The sequence below is a fragment of the Sturnira hondurensis genome, unplaced genomic scaffold (genome assembly GCF_014824575.4).
Source record: "Sturnira hondurensis isolate 20B ecotype Veracruz unplaced genomic scaffold, ASM1482457v3 Scaffold0006413, whole genome shotgun sequence".
Lineage (NCBI taxonomy): Eukaryota > Metazoa > Chordata > Mammalia > Chiroptera > Phyllostomidae > Sturnira > Sturnira hondurensis.
In genome coordinates, this window is record NW_028079044.1 from 31,116,019 (window position 1) to 31,132,739 (window position 16,721).

At 37.5% G+C, this 16,721-nt stretch overlaps 1 protein-coding gene across 9 annotated transcripts in view; it reads left to right on the plus strand.

Moving 5' to 3' along the window:
- Window positions 1-16,721, plus strand: part of OXR1 (oxidation resistance 1) — a 367,132-nt gene that overhangs the window by 290,340 nt on the left and 60,071 nt on the right. For 4 of the 9 annotated variants that reach the window (XM_037048379.1, XM_037048382.1, XM_037048384.1 and 1 more), the window contains one exon: window positions 14,604-14,686. In XM_037048379.1, coding sequence (XP_036904274.1) covers window positions 14,604-14,686 — 83 coding nt within the window. Of the gene's footprint in view, window positions 1-3,750; window positions 4,047-4,240; window positions 4,334-14,603; window positions 14,687-16,721 lie in introns of those variants that run through there. The other 5 variants (XM_037048376.1, XM_037048377.1, XM_037048378.1 and 2 more) reach the window with 3 other exon arrangements.

Genomic DNA, 16,721 nt, shown 5'->3' on the forward strand with positions numbered 1-16,721 from the left:
CCAAAACAAGCAAGGATCTCATAAACTTCACAGCAAAAAAAAAAAGAAAGAAAGAAAATCCAATTAAAAATAGGCAGAAGACCTCCGTACACATTTTCTGGAGATGACATACAAATGGCCAATAGGTACAGGAGAAGATGCTCAACATCACCAATCATTCGGGAAATGCAAATCAAAACCACAATGAGATACCTGTTAGAATTGCTATTATCAACCAGATAATAGATGTTATCTAAACAAGTGAAGATGTGGAGAAAAAGGAACCCTGTACCATTGGTACAGTCACTGTGGAAAACAGTATGGAAGTTCCTCCAAAATTTCAAATAGAACTATCATATGATCCAGCAATCCCACTTATGCGTATATCCAAAGGAAATGAAATCACACTCTTAATGAGATATCTGTACCCCCTGCCTATTATTGGATGAATGAATAAAGAAGATATGAATATTTACATCTATATAGAATCGAATATTATTCAGCAATGAGATGAATATTGTGTGATCTCACATTTGGAATCTATAAAAAACAACTAAATGCACAGAAATGGAGTAGAATAGTGTTGTGAGGGGCTGTGAGTTGGAGAAATGGTGAGATGTTGCTCAAATGTTACCAACTTCCAATTTTAAAATGAATAAATTTTGAGACTCTAATTATAGCATGGTGACTATAGTTAACCATAGTTTATTATATACTTGAAAGTTGCTAAGGGTAAATACTAAACACACACACATAAATGGTAATTGTGAGTTAATGGAGGTGTTAATTAACCTAATTGTGGCATTCGTTTTGCAATACACTCCTCTAGCAAATCATCACATTGTATATCTTAACTTATACTATGTTATTAAGAAAAAAGGCATGAACAATTCCACTCCTAAGTATATACTAATATGCATATGCATAAAAAATTTTGTATGTAGATATTTAACCATTATTTATAATAGCCAAAAAGTGTGAACAATCCAAATGTCCATTAATGAATGAATAAATAAATTGTGATATAGCCATGTAATGGAATATTATTTGGCAATAAAAAGGAATGAAGTTAACAAAACATGCTACAATATCAATAAGCTTCAGAAACATTAAGTGTAAAAAGCCAGACACTGAAGACAAGATATTGTATGATTCCATTTACATTAAATGTCTATTAAGGGCAAATCCACAGAGACAAAGTAGACTTTTTCAAGACATCAGTGGGTGTTTTTTTTTTAATTTTAATCTTTATAGACAGTAGATTCATGGTTGCCTACATCTTGGGGTGGGAATGGGTAGGTGGTTTCTTTTCTGAGTGACAGAAATGTTCAAAATTAGATTTTCATGATGGTTTAAAAACTGTGTAAATATACTACCAACCACTGAATTATATACTTTTAATAGATGAATTAGCTAGCCCTGGCTGGTGTAGCTCAGTGGATTGAGCGTGGGCCTAGGAACCAAAGAATCTCGGTTCGATTCCTAGACAGGGCACATGCCTGGGTTGCAGACCAGTTAGTTCTCAGCAGGGGACACACAAGAGGCAACCATGCATTGATATTTCTCTCCCTTTCCTTCCTTTCTCCTCTAAAGAATAAGTAATATCTTAAAAAAATAATAATAAAATGAAATAAAAAAGCCCACTGTCTTTTAAAATTTTAAAAAAGATGAATTATATGGCTTTTAAATCATTATGTTAATGAAAGGAAAATTTTTTAAGGATAGGAAGGGTTGATGTGGAGGAAATAGGTAGGATAAGGGGGCAGGAACCAGAGTGGAGAGAGAATACAACATAGAGGAATAAAACAATACAACATAGAGGAATAATTAAGACTGGCAAGTTATACCCAATAGACACCAGACTAAGATCAAGAGTTAATTTAAAGAAGAGGCATTTGCAGGAATAAGGACTTCCTTCTGAGGCAAAATATGAAAATGAACTTATAGATTGAAGAGAAAAAGGGGAGAAAAGTAAGGGTTCACATCTGATGGCCTATGATTTTTTGAGTTATGAAGAAAGAGAGGTAACATGCTTGAGTAATGCATTTGATAATTTCAGGAGAATGGTGACGGTTTGGACAACAAATGTGAAGAATAAAAGAGAAAGGTGATTACATAAGTAAAATGATTTTGAAGCCATTATGACTTAGCTCAGTTTCAATAAAGTTCTTAATCATCAAGGTTATACATTTTTTTCTCCATCAGCTCTAGAGTTCCATGAAATAGAAGCAGGAGAAAAAATGGATTAACTGCCCGTAAAACAGTATTTGAACAGGTTCCTGCCAGGGTTGCATGTAAAAGTGCCAAATGTAATCAGGTGTAAAATATTCAAACACTTTTGGGCATGATTATCACAAATTAAATGACTAATTTCAAGATGTAAAATATCTGAGAAAACAATTTCATTTTAGTTCATCAGGATTAGATTCAGACATTGAAATTCGATGTCGAAGGCTTATGGAGCCTCTCTGAGAAGCAGTACTGAGCATGGTAAGTCTTCCTTACCAAACAGAAATCGCAGGGAAACTAGGAGCCACTCAGCACTCTGCCCAAGGGGAGCAGAGGTACAGGGGGATGTGGGGCAGTGCTTTCTTTCCCAAGCGGTGTATCTGAACACGCGCAAATACATATTCCGGCGTCCTTTCTCACAAACACTGGGAATTACAGTCTGAGGTAATATTAATCTGAAAATATCCAAACACTGTATATTTTTAACCAGGTATATAGGTGATGCTGATGTTAGAGTGGTGAACTTTGTCCAACTTAGTAAGAATTTAAGCTGAAATCAGTGATGGGAAAAAGATCAATCAATTTATTAAAAGGGGTAAGGAGAAGGTCTTTTAATGGTTTGATAAAAAAAAGAGAAAAAGCTTAAGAAAATCGAAAAGAGCTGTGAACAGACGTGAAACGAATAACCAGATCTCACTGGTGACAAAATCAATCGTGTACTAAACGTTTAGCAAGTCATCGCTGCCTAAAAGAGGGTAAGGTTCAACGCTGATGCCCTTAATTTACCTTGCCTTACAGGACCCGATTCATGCTACAACAAACCTTAAACGTTTAACTATTAACGTCTTTACTTGACGACGACGGTCTCGTAGGGCTGGCTTCCTAAGAAGCATTTTGTCTATCTGGGTTGGTTTTATTTTAACTATGATTGCAGTTTTGCCTTAAAACTAACTTTCCCGTCTTCCCTCTCTCCACTCCTCCTCTCAGAATTACAAGCTGCACCAGTTTCCCGTGGATTGTACGCCTCCGCTAACACGCACAGACAACGCGCCCCCCGCCCCCACCCCGCAGCGAAACTTTTTGCCACTGCTCTACCTGGCCCCCAAAATGTATAAAAAGACAGCAAAACCTCCCCTGGGCTATTTTCATTCCCTGCTCAGCCCTCCGGCCATAACACTGGTCCTCTACCCACTCCTCCTCTACCCACTCTTCCTCTACCCACTTCCCCAGCAGTTCCGAAAGTCCGGCCGCGTCCGGACGGGTCGGGGCAGGCTAGGCGGGGCAGGCTGTTCCATTGGAACCCAGCGGGCATGGGAGAGGAGCAGATGGGGCCAACGACTTGCGGAAAAGTCGCCAGCTTTTCAATGCGTGCAGCTGTTCTAGGAGGAGTGTACTTCCTTTAGAAGCTCAGTTTTGCCTGTCTGGGTGTTTGGAAGCAGGAACAAAAACTTTTCAAAACTTTTGCCCGGCTTCTGCTCCCCCGACGCGTGGTTCCCTGATGGTTCGCCCCGGGGCCACGTTAGGGACGCCCTCTCCCCCACCCCGCCTCCGGTGGGGCGCTCGGAGCCACCGCCCCCTAGTCGGGTGTGGCGGCTGCCGCGGGGACCCTTGGCCTCCTAGGCCCCTGGCCCGTGACGGAATGGACTACCTGATCACTCTCACGGGGAAGAGCGGGCGCCTTCTGCGGGGCACGGCCAACCGCCTCTGGGGGTTCGGGGGTGGCGGCGAAGCCCGGCAGGTGTGCTTCGAGGACTACCTGAGGGAGCCAGCCCAGGGGGACCCCGGGTGCGGGTCCCCGCCCCCTCGGCCCCGGGCGCCGTCCAACCCGGAGGGACCTGGTGAGCCCGGCCTTCCTTCGCCTCCCGCGTCGCGGACTCGGGCTGAGCGCTGGGTGGCGGTGCGCGGCCCTCTCGGGCTGGACGGGAACCGGGCGGGCAGGGGTCGCGGGGCCCGGGGCTGGTGCGCCGAGCCGGGTGGCGGCGGGCCGGGGCGGGGTGAGCGGGAGCACTCGGTCTGCTCCGGGACGGGAAACTTTCTACCGGGTGCGTCGGAGCTCTTCCTGCTCTGCCCTTCCTGCTTGCTTCACCTAGATTCGACTTTCTTTACCCCGCCAAGTGTTTCAAGGGTAGGATCCATTCGCATTTCCCTCCCACTGGGAGGCGAATATTATTAACCCGATTATGACGCCCATCTTTTTCATTTTTGAGGTCCTTAAGACCGCTGTGCCTATTTTGGGTTTGGGTCAGCCTTTTTGATATTTGCCAACTGTTAGGGTTCGCTTCGGCACTTAATACTATGGAAGAGAAAATAACTTAAACTGGAACTGGTTGATTTTGTGGCCTGTATTTCGTAAGGCTGCGTGTTTTACGAAATGCAGGAGGCAGAACCAAGACACTTTTTTCTCACTTGCCCTTTATACCGACTGCTAGGTTAGTTTTCCATCATCGTAGTGTCTCTGTCTCTGTACAATACTATTTAAAAAAAATCTGTCAGTCATAATGGTATAATGTTTGATATCTTATGGAATTTTTAAAAGCACTTGTTGAAGTATTAGCATATGGTAACTTCTCCAGTGTTACCGGCTTCCTCTAAAGTCAGCAATTTTCAACCGTTTTCACCTCATGGCATACATGAGTGAAATCTTAGTAGTTACTAAGATTCTGCGGCATACCAAAATATATATTTTTGCCTATAGGACCAAAAATAGTTATAATTTTGATTCATTTAAATCGTCAGCTATTTTGTGTTGGCTGGTGTCATTTTTCAATTTGACAGTCTAAGGGAAAAGAGGTTAGTGCCCCTGACTAAGTAAGTCATCAGGTGTTGCATATTTGAAAAATGCATAGGGCACACTGGTTGAAAATCACAGCTCTAGGTTAAGTATGCTTTATTTTATTTTTGTTACTTGTTTAACAGTATGAGTGACTATGAGCATTAGAGTTTAGAAAATAGACAAAAGCACAAAAATATATAATCTATAACCCCACATCATTCCATTCATTTTATTTTTTTAAGATTTTATTTATTTATCTCTAGAGGGGAAGGGAAGGAGAGAGGGAGAGAAATATCAATGTATGGTTGCCTCTTGTGTGTTCCTTGCTGGGAACTGGCCTGCAACTCAGGCATGTGCCTTGACTGGGAATCGAACCACTATCCTTTGGTTTGCAGGCCCGTGCTCAATCCACTGAGCTACACCAGCCAGGGGTCCATTCATTTTATAACAATGAAACAGTAAGGACATCTTTTGTTGATCTTTGTATATATGGATGTAATTAAAGCTTTGAAGGAACTTGACTATTGAAATTTAGTTTTAGCATGCCTCCTTTTAATAAATTTTCTCACTTTACATAAAATATCTTGTCATTAGACAAGATAAGTCTTGTCTAATTATGGAATTAGAAAATGAAAAGGGGGAGGTAATTTGTTTCTGCTTTGAAGGATATTAGCCAGATGCAGAATTTCCTCTTTAAAGGTGGGACCAGGAATGAGGACTGGAACTTTAAAGTATTTGGAGAAAAGATTTTCTAAAAATCCATTACAGTTGCCTAATTGAAAACAACTAACACTTGACCAGCCTGTGTCAGGGGTGTCCAGCCTTTTGGCGTCTCTTCACCACACTGGAAGAAGAAGAGTTGTCTTGGGTTACACGTTAAATACGTTTTGACATGTAATCACAAAAAAATCTCATAATGTTTTAAGTAAATTTATGATTTTGTGTTGGGCCACATTCACGGCCTTTCTGAGCTGCACACAGCTCCCAGGCCACCTGTTGGACACCCCTGCTAGATGGAGAATTTAGAAATGCATAACTTGGGGAAGGAATATGATCAATATTTTAATAAATATGCCTAAACATTTACACCTGATTCACTCATTCAAAAGTGCGTATTGAGTGCACTTCTATATCTGCCACTCCTTCGGGGTTGCAGCTTCAAGCTACTGTACCGATTCCTCATCTATTGAAGCTGCTTATGAACTCATCACACATTCTTTATTATTTTTATTTTTTATTTATTGGGGTGACATTTATTAATAACATAAATGTACAGTTTTATAATACATCATCTGTATATTGCATTGCATGTGCCTAGTCTTTTTGTCACCATATATTTGACCCCCCTTTAAAATTTATGTTGCCCCCAAACCTCTGAAACAAGTTAGAGAGGCCTTGTGATGTCACAGTTAGGGCCATGAATCAGGTGGGCAGGTATATCTTAGCATTAACTTGCTGAAAAAAATTGTACAAGCTAATCTTTTTTTGGCATGTATTTTCTTGCTTGTAAATGAGCTTAATTGGGTAACATCAAAGGTTCTCAATTCTAGAGGTCATTTTTCTTTTGGAACAGAACTAGTGAAAATGATGGGTAGTTAAGCTAGAAAATAGCAGTTGGGGTTAAAAATGTAGGTCTATGAAGTTATGCCTACAGAGTTCTGAAGGCAGTGTAAGAAATAAGTGCCTCAGCAATAATTTGATCATCCCCTGCCATTCTTAGAATAAGTATAGCTTCCTAAGAGTCCTTCAGAATGAGTATCTGTCAGTTTGAGGGATTTCTTCTGCTTGTGGCTCTCCTAATTTGAGACTTTCATAACAGCTGCTGAAGTTTCCAGTTGTCTGCCACCCTTCCTTCAGTTCTTTAAAATGCCCTGTTGTAGTAGTATTTCTTGTATACACTCTTGACCACACCTGTGCATTGGTTGCACTCCGGCATGCTGTTTGTTGTTACTGATCTTGCTTCTCATTATTTCATGTTTAGTGATGATGTTGATAAAGTATTTTACCATTGACATGTTATAAGGAGGGACCAGATAAAACTTTTGGTCAAATGTTTCTGATTTTACTCTTTCTGTACACAAACCACATACTGAACTGTTAATAGTGTTACTCATGCTTTTCTGATCGTCTCCAAGGTGGCGGCTTTTGCTCTTACCAGCTTTTAGTGTTTGCTGACTCCAACTTTACATAGTCCCCTCAGGAAAAACATAATTGGGACTTAGACACATTAAGGAGCTTTTCACACCATTGCTCTAGTTAATAACAATTACGAAGAAAAAGTCTTATGAGCCCTAGCCCAGGGGTTAAGGTGGTTGGAATGTTGTCCTATACACCAAAAGGTTGTGGGTTTTATCCCCAGTCAGGGCATGTATGAGAGTCAACTGAATTGATGTTTCTCTCTCTTTCAAATTGATAAACATATTCTTAAGTGAGGATTATTTTTAAATTTTATTTATTTATTATTTTTTTAGAGAGAGGGTAAGGGAAGGAAAAGGTCTTATGATACAATTCTTGCTCCTGCTTAAATTATTTGATTCAAAAAAATTCTTCGGGCCTTAAGTATAGCTCTTATTTGGAGGCATGACTATTTGCATTATTATAGCCTTTAAAGTTATTCACTTTGCTAGGCCCTGTGGTAATAAAAAAAATACAAAAATAGATTTAACAAGTTTAATTTCACCTTAATTTTCTATAGTTTTTAGCATAAACTGCCCTGCTATGTCAGTGCTATTTTCTTACTTGATGATAGCATACTTTAAACAAATCTCAATCCTATTTAAATTTTCTTTATATTTTTAGTAATTAAAACAGTGTCTTTGGGGGAAAATGGCAATAATAACAATGGGTGCAAACAACACTTTCCATGGAGCGGGCAGTAAAAAATATTTTTATTTAATCCTGATAACAACTTTGTAGGGTAGGTACTATTCTTATCTCAATTTCCTCATGAAGAAACTGAGCCAGGCAAGAAAAAAGGGATGTAGAATCCATTTGGTGTTATGTTTGTATTTCTAAGAGTCATGGCTTTGTGAGACAGAGGGAAAACGTGAGAAGAATAAATGCAACGTTCTTTTATGTATGATGTTAAATTCAAAACACATTAGGTAAAGGAGATGGATTATCATTGAAATTTCTTTAGAGTTAGAAGGACATTAAGATGACTGAGCTGAAAATGCAAAATCCAATGGATGTGTTACAACAGTTAGGTAAATTTTAGGTTGGAAATGGCAGATGCACATTATCTGGGACAGTTAAAAGTTTATCTTGAACACAGAGAAGAACAAGTGGCACCGATGAGTTTGGAGAACAGGTTAGGCACCACAAAGCAATGTTTGGGTCGGTGAGAGACCACACAGATGATGGTGGTCCCATGAGATAATAATAGAACTGAAAAATTGCCATTGCCCAGTGATGTCATAGCCTTCGTAACATCATTTATGGTGCTATGCTGGTGATGCTGGTGTCAACAAACCTGTCCTGCCAGTTGTACATTAGTATATATAATTTTATACAGTACATCAGATGATAATAAACTCTGCTACTGGTTTATATATATTTACTATGCTGTACTTTAATTGTTAAGTGTAATCTTTCTACTTATAAGAAATAAAAACTTTGTTGTAAAACAGTGCCATGTTATTCTGGTAGCAGCCTCAGATATATCTTAATGTTTACTGCATGTCTTGATTGCATCACTTTCTCTTGTGCTTGATTTAATCTGTTTAGATATGTTTATATACACAAATATTGCACTTACCATTTTGTTATAGCTGCCTTCAGTGTTCTGCCTACAGTGTCATGCTATACAAGGGAGACATGTAACCGGGAGCAATAGGCTGAACCACATAGAACCTAGGTGTGTGGTAGGCCCTACCTCCAGGTGCACTTTGTGATGTTCCAACAGTGACGGAGTTGTCTGACCCGCATTTCTCAGAATGTCTCCTTGTCATTAAACAATGAATGACTGACTTAAAAACCAACTCAGTGTTGGTCAGCAATGGAAGATGATAACTCTAGATGCCTACACTCTTTGACTTCTTAAAGTTGGGGGGCAGGGCGAGGAAGGAGAAGAACATCTTACACAACCTCAGTCTGCTCTGATGGCAACTCCAGCTAAGTTTGAGTGCATAATATTGTTTCCTTGGTTCAGTTGTTCACAGGCATGAGGTAGATTTGCCTATTTTAGAATCGTTGCTTATCTCACAGGATATCTGTGAAGTCTCTTATATTTTCTGTGTTCTTTTTTTCAAAAGGATATTTAAATCATTTATTGATTGCATACGATAATGACGATACACTTCATTTTATCTGGTACCATAATTCATTGTAGTTATAATATATTGCATAGGGTGTGCCAGCAATCACTAATAACCAAGTAAAACTCCATAACTCGACTTGGTTGACCCTCTAAACAGTGAGCTCCATTGAGGTCACAACACAGGAACTGTTGATTCAACTACACCAAGGTTCTGAAGTCAATGACTTCTGTGCCCAAGCAGGTTGTAAGTAAATTTCATGTGGAAACTGGCTCCTGGAAGGAATTGTTCTAGCTTTACACTGTTGGGGTAATTTACCAAGATGGCTTCAGAGTAGCCTAACTTTACACATTTTTTTAAAAAGACATATTATTCAGCATCAGATCAGACTATTACTACATTTAGCACCCAATAGCATCAGTGCAAAAAAACCTACATTAAAACCCTTTGTTGGAATGTTTTTACTCTTTCCATTGAACAGAAGGTAACATAACCTGTTATACAATTAGTCACTAATACAGTCCTTGAGGTTTTGCCCATTCATATGAGTATTGCCTAAAGCATGTCTTCGTAGCAGCTAGACCCTGTCGCCATTGTGCTTGGCCTGGCCGAGTCCACAAATCCGTTCCTGTAGTGTTCATCCCTGTCACTTTTATGGCTCTTTTTTCCTGCTAAACTTTGTTTCTTGATAGTGATTAAAACCTTCTGCCACTGCTGTAGCTGCCGCTGTGGGAATTGTAGCCATCCTGGTTTCCTGGTTTGGCAAAGTATTGATCTATTGTAAGGGCTCTGTACGGGCCAGAGCTTCTGCCTTCAAACTTGCCTCCTTTCATGGGTGCAGCATTTGAAGATTGATTGCTATAATTGCCCCAATCACTGCAACTTCCACCACCTCCAAAATTCCTTCCATCATTACCAGATCCATTATAGCCATCCCTACTGCCACCATATCCACCATCACCAAGGCAGCCACCTCGACCACGAAAGTTTCCTTCATGACCAAATTTGTCATGCCCACCAAAACCACCTCCACAACCACTCTGAAGTTTCCATAACCACCTTGGCCTCCGGCTAGATGAAGCACTAGCCATCTCTTACTTAGAGAGGGCTTTTTGTCTATGGCCATACCACCCTGAACACACCTGATCTCGTCTGATCTTGGAAGCTAAGCAGGGTTGGGCCTGGTTAGTACTTGCATGGGAGAAAGGGCTTTCCTTACTTCACAGTCCTGGCCATTCACAGTATGGTATTTCCGAATGCCAGTCTTGTCTGCAGAGCCATGACCATCAAAGGTTGCAAAAGCGAAGTCTCTCTTTATGCACCTCCCTTGGTCAGTCATGATTTCAATCACTTCAGTTTTCTTATACTGTTCAAAATCTCTTAGATGATGTTCTTCAGTGCCTTCTTTAATACCACTGACAAAAAAGATTTTCTTGTCAGTGCTATTAAAGTGAAATTTTAAAAGTCAGTTTTCAGTTTTACTAGTTACATTTTAAGTATTCAAAAACCACAAGCCTGGTGGCTACCATATTAGACAGTGGAGATAGAAAGCATTTCTGTTATTGCGGAAATCTGTAATTAAAAGAAAAATGTTAGACCCCTTACCCAGAGTTTCTGATTCAGTGTTCCAAGTTGGGTCCTATAATTTGTACTTCTAGCAATTTTCCAAGTAGCACTGATGCTACTGGGACCACACTTTACTTTCTGGAGCAGGTAAGTCTTTTCTCCATGGTAAGGTTAGAAGTGAACATAGAAATGATGAAATTTTTCAAATGCTCATTAGCATTGTTATTTTTGTAGTAAGGTTGGTTTTAAAATATTTGTTACATTTTGGAGAAGTAGGTCTCTAAAAACATACAAATTAGTCCTGTGAATCTAATTTAAAATGAATACTTGTGTAATTGTTTTTCTTTTTTTTAATTTTTTTTATTTAACTTTTGTTCAAGTACAGTTTTCTTTCTTATATTCCCAGCCCTGCCCCCCCCAGTGCTCCCCACCCCCTCCCATCTCCGCTCCCCATCTTAGTTATTGTCCATCTGTCCTTCATACTTATTCATGTGAGTCCATCCCCTTTTACTCTGTGCTTCTCTCCCCTCTACCCTCTGGACCTTGTCAGCACGTTCTGTATTTCAGTGTCTTTGGTTACATTTTGCTTGCTTGTTTGTTTTGTTGTTTACATTCCTGTTAAAGGTGATATCATATGGTATTTGTCTTTCACTGCCTGGCTTATTTCGCTCAGCATAATGCTTTCCAGTTCCATCCATGATGTTGCAAAGGGTAGGAGCTCCTTCTTTCTTTCTGCAGCATAGAATTCCATTGTGTAAATGTACCATAGTTTTTTGATCCAGTCATCGACCGATGGGCATTTAGGTTGCTTCCAACTCTTGGCTATTGTAAATTGTGCTGCTATGAACATCGGGGTGCATAGGTTCTTTTGGATTGGTGCTTCAGGGTTCTTAGGATATACTCCTAGCAGTGGAATTGCTGGGTCAAAAGGCACGTCCATTTTTAGTTTTCTTAGAAAATTCCATACTGCTTTCCATAGTGGTTGTACCAGTCTGCAATCCCACCAACAGTGAACTAGGGTCCCCTTTTCCCCACAACCTCTCCAGGACTTGTTGTTTGTTTCTTTGTTTATGATAGCCATTCTGACTGGTGTTAAGTGGTATCTCATTGTGGTTTTAATTTGCATCTCTCTGATAGCTAGCGATATCGAGCATCTTTTCATGTGTCTCTGGATCCTCTGTATGCCCTCCTTGGAGAAATGTCTGTTCAAGTCCTCTGCCCATTTTTTAATCGGGTTGCTTGTCTTCTTTGAGTGGAGTCGAGTGAGTTCTTTGTATATTTTGGAGATTAAACCTTTGTCCGAGGTATCATTGGCAAATATGTTTTCCCAAACAGTTGCTTCTCTTTGTATCTTGACGCTGTTTTCCTTAGCCATGCAGAAGCTTTTAATTTTGATTCTGCATGGCTAAGGAAAACAGTATCAAGATACAAAGAGAAGCAACTGTTTGGGAAAACATATTTGCCAATAATTGTTTTTCAATTAGTGATTTTAAGTTGAAAGGTACACGTATCTGTCTAAATTTAGAAACTTGGAATGTTTAAGAGAACTTGAATTCATTATAGTTAATACTACTGTATTTACTAGAGTTTGTTAGAGGTAATTATTGAATATAGTAAATTTATAGATGCAGTTTAATATATGTGAGAGGATTTAATTACCCATTTATAAATAGGATTATATAAGAATATTTAGGGTTTTTGTTTGAATTGGTCAACTGTCAACATCAATTTAGATAATATGTTAAATTTACTAGATTTATAAATAGAATGTACTTTATAGTTGAAGGTTTAAGGGAAAACTAGGTTTTTATAGTTGTACTTCAATAAAGCAAACATTTGTTTATAAGTAAAGTAACTGCAGTTTTTTTCTGCGTATAAAGGCTCCCTTCATGGCTACCAGCAAACTTACGTTAAATGACCTGATACATTTTGGTGAATGAATAATGTCAGTACAAAAAAGGGGCTTGTTTTGAGGTCACATTTATGTCTTAGAGAAAGGGCAAAAGTTTGCCTTTGTTTTTAGCAATCAGTGAAAAAAGGGAAATGTGATCAGACATGAGTTACAGTATCACTAAGATAAAGATAACCCTGTTGCTTAGCAGGACAGGAGGAACAACTATTTTTGATGGTGAAAATAAAGACATAAAATTTCACAAAACCCTTAATATAAGAAGAGTATTCTCAGCATCTTCATAGTAAATGCAGATATTAATTTCAAAAAGCTAAATTTTCTACACTGTTCTTTAATATAATTCAATGGTGTAACAACACAATGCAAATTACTAAAAGCAGTTTTCAACAGGTCCAGAGCAATCCAAAGTTGTAGTCATATCTGATGGTCTGTTTTAACTGGGGAGTAGGTGCTAGATTATAAACTACAGATTTTAGATCATGTACTCAGAACTCTGGACTTTAGATTTTCCAGAGCAGTACTGTTCAGAACTTTCTGTGATGATGGAAATGTTCTCTGTTTTTATTGTCAGTGTGGTGGTCACTGGGCAGATGTGATTGTTGAGCACTTGAAATGTGACTAGTGAAGAATGGAATTGAGGAATCCATATTGTAGATTTTATATCTGCATTATCCAGTATGGTAACAACTAGGCACATGTGGCTATTTTAGTTTAAATTAATTTAAGTGAAATTTAAAAAGTCAGTTTTCAGTTTCACTAGTTGCATTTCAAGTACTCAGAAACCACAAGGCTAGTGACTAGTGGCCACCTATCAGACAAAGTGGATAGAAAGCATTTCTGTTATTGCGGAAGCACATCATTGGCCAATATTGTTGTAGAGCATTGGTTCTCAGCAATGGCTGCACACTGGAATTCCCTGGGATGGATGGAGATTAGTGTATCCTCCTGGAGTTCAGTGGGTGAGCCATAATTCTTTTTCCACTTTTTAATGGAAAATTAATGTCAAGTTATAAGGTAGTTCTAGGTACAGTTCAAGTTGTTGCTTCAGAATATTAGTTCATTTAAATTGGATGCTCGCCATGTGGCAGGCCATTTGTTATACACCAAGGGGACACGGTGGAACCAAGTAAACATGGTGTATGTAGGTTTCAGTTTAGTGGAAGAGATTAAAAAATGAAATTTAAATGGTGCCAGGTGCTATGAAGAAAATATGAAGATGCTGTGTGATTAATAACAGAGACGAGTTAGCCTTGCTGATCAGGAATATAATTAGGATTTTTTTAAGTATTGCAGAGCTGACTGTTTTGGGATTTAGGCTTGATTATTAGTATTATTTCTATTATTCGTGCTTCATTAGAACTATTTACCCAGCTGAGCTAATTAAATACATAAAAACTCTAGGGTGGTCAAATTGTCAGTTAAGATTGAAGCAAAGGGAGAACAATTAAATAACTGTTTCGAGATTCATTGGATTGTAGAAGTAGAACTATTTTCTCCTGCAAGAACTAATGTTATATTTTTTAATGTGGTTTGGTTAATAATAAGTATATTTATCTTCAACTAATCAGGTTAGGTGTGTTGAAAGAAATGATTAATAATTTGGTTTTTTATAACTTCCTTTCTGGTGACAGTTACTTATGTTTTGAATTTACTTCCAACTATTAGCATTTTTCACACTGGTCTGTCCTTAGAGCAAGCAGGGAGGAGGTACATTCCCTTTTTTTTTGACAGTTGATTATGTTTTAGAGCAGAGAATCCCAGGGAACAAGCTGTATTACTAGTGAATCTCATAGATATCAGCCCAGTGAGCTTTATTTAGCAATCTTTAATACTACTCTGAAAAGGACATGAATATAATAAGAGTTTTGCCTCATATTTTTTTTTCTAGACACTGGCCAAAAGAAGACCCTAGACAAGAAAGATGGGAGACGAATGTCTTTTCAGAAACCTAAAGGGACTATTGAGTATACTGTAAGTTACTTGCTTTTGAAAAAGCTGATTTATCTTTGCAGTCTTTTTAAGTCTTACTTGAAATATTATTTGTTTATACTATAAATGAGACAAGGGTTGTTAATTGCCTTTTTTAAAAAGAAATTTTATATATTTCTATGAGGAAGAGGAGAGGGAAGGGGAGAAGGGGAGTGAGAGAAACATTGATTTTTTTGTTCCACTTATTTATGCATTCATTGGTTGATTCTGGTATGTATGCTGACCCGGGATCAAACCTGCAACCTTGGTATATCAGGACGACGCTCCAACCAACTAAACGACCCAGCCAGGACCGTTAATTGCATTATTTAGAAATCTGTACCTTTGACAACTGTTTTGTTAATAATAACACTTACATCTTTATTGTATTTTAGGATTTTTTTCTTTGAAGAGAAATTAAGTGTAATACTAAGATATTTCAAAAGATTAATTTAATATTGATGTTACTTTGGGGTCAGAGTTCCTATACTACAATGATTTTCATTAGGTTAGGCTTTTAAGAAAGTGTTAACTTTTTTAGAAATGTGATCTTCATTTCATTCTCAGCAGTACTAATGATAATGAAATAGCAGATAGAATACTTAAAATATAAGTTGATATTAATCTTCCAGAAAACCCCTCATCTTAGATTATTTGTACTAATTTATAGGTAAGTTTCTTTTAGCTCTGAAAGTGGAACTTCTTTCTATCTTCAGAAATGACCCTCAGATCTGCCTGGCGGCAGCTTTTCACATTTCTGGTTACTGTGGAAAAGTGAAATAAGAAATTAACTTTAGTGTTTGCCATGCTGTTTATATGATTAAATGTAAACCTTGATTATTTAGATAGTGTCAATATGTTATAAAGCATTTATGTAACTGAGCTTAATTTTGTGTTATTTTGTGTTTTTCTAATATGGTAATATAATGTATTAAGAAAATAACAATTTAAAACAATCCAGGGATTTGTGTTATAGTGAAACCTTCCAATGTTTGAATCTTAAGTGCTTTTCATGAATCCTTAAAATTGAACCAATTATCAAAACCTTGAGTTATACTTTATTTTCATATATTTTATAATTCACAACTTGGTATTTTAAGTATTTTTAAAAGGTTAGGAACCAGATGACTTAAGGTAGAATTACATTTACTATCTAAAAAAAATCTTCTTAAAGCATATTATAAACTTAAATTGAGTGTGCTTCTACCTTCTCTGTATTGTTGACAGATTGACACAGTAAGTTCAAACAGTAAATTATTGGGTAATGTAATTTGATGTATCCATGAGTGTTTATTAAGGCTTAAGATTATAGGAATGAAGCATAAGGTGTTATCTACACGTGTAACCATGTGACTATACAGAATTGTGAAAGTTCAGTTGGTTTTGAATCTAGGAGTTTACCATTTGTTTTGGTAATTCAGTAAAACTTGTGTTATCTATGGCAAAATTCAAATTAAAAATTATTATTTTAGGGGGAAGATTAATTGAAATTTGAAATTATTATTTTTTCATAATGATATAATAGACTTTTGGGATATAATCAAGTAAGTATTAACCAGAGACTTTATGAAACATCCTCTAGCAGGCCTTTGTGTAGTCTTTTTTTTTCATTTCTTAATCCTGTATTTCCCATGCCAAACCTTAAAAGGAAGAAACAAATGTAGTTCTGAAATTAAGATATTACTCTCATATTCTATTCTTATTATGATTTTTAAATCTTCATAAACATTTTTATATAAAATATTAATATAACATTTTTGTATTTAGGAAAATATATAACCTTATATTTCTTCTAAAATAAAACTATGTATCTTAACATCAGAATGTATTTTCAAAGTGTGTTTACTTTAAAATATTTATGATCTAACTTAAAGGTGTTTCCAAACTACCTAAATATAGAATAAACTTATTTTACTTTATATTTTATACTTTAGATAGCTTTAAAGTTAAAGTCATACATATGTATACATATATACACATATATGCACAAACACATACTGTTTTTAGTTATAAAATCACTTTCAGTAGGAGTGAAAAT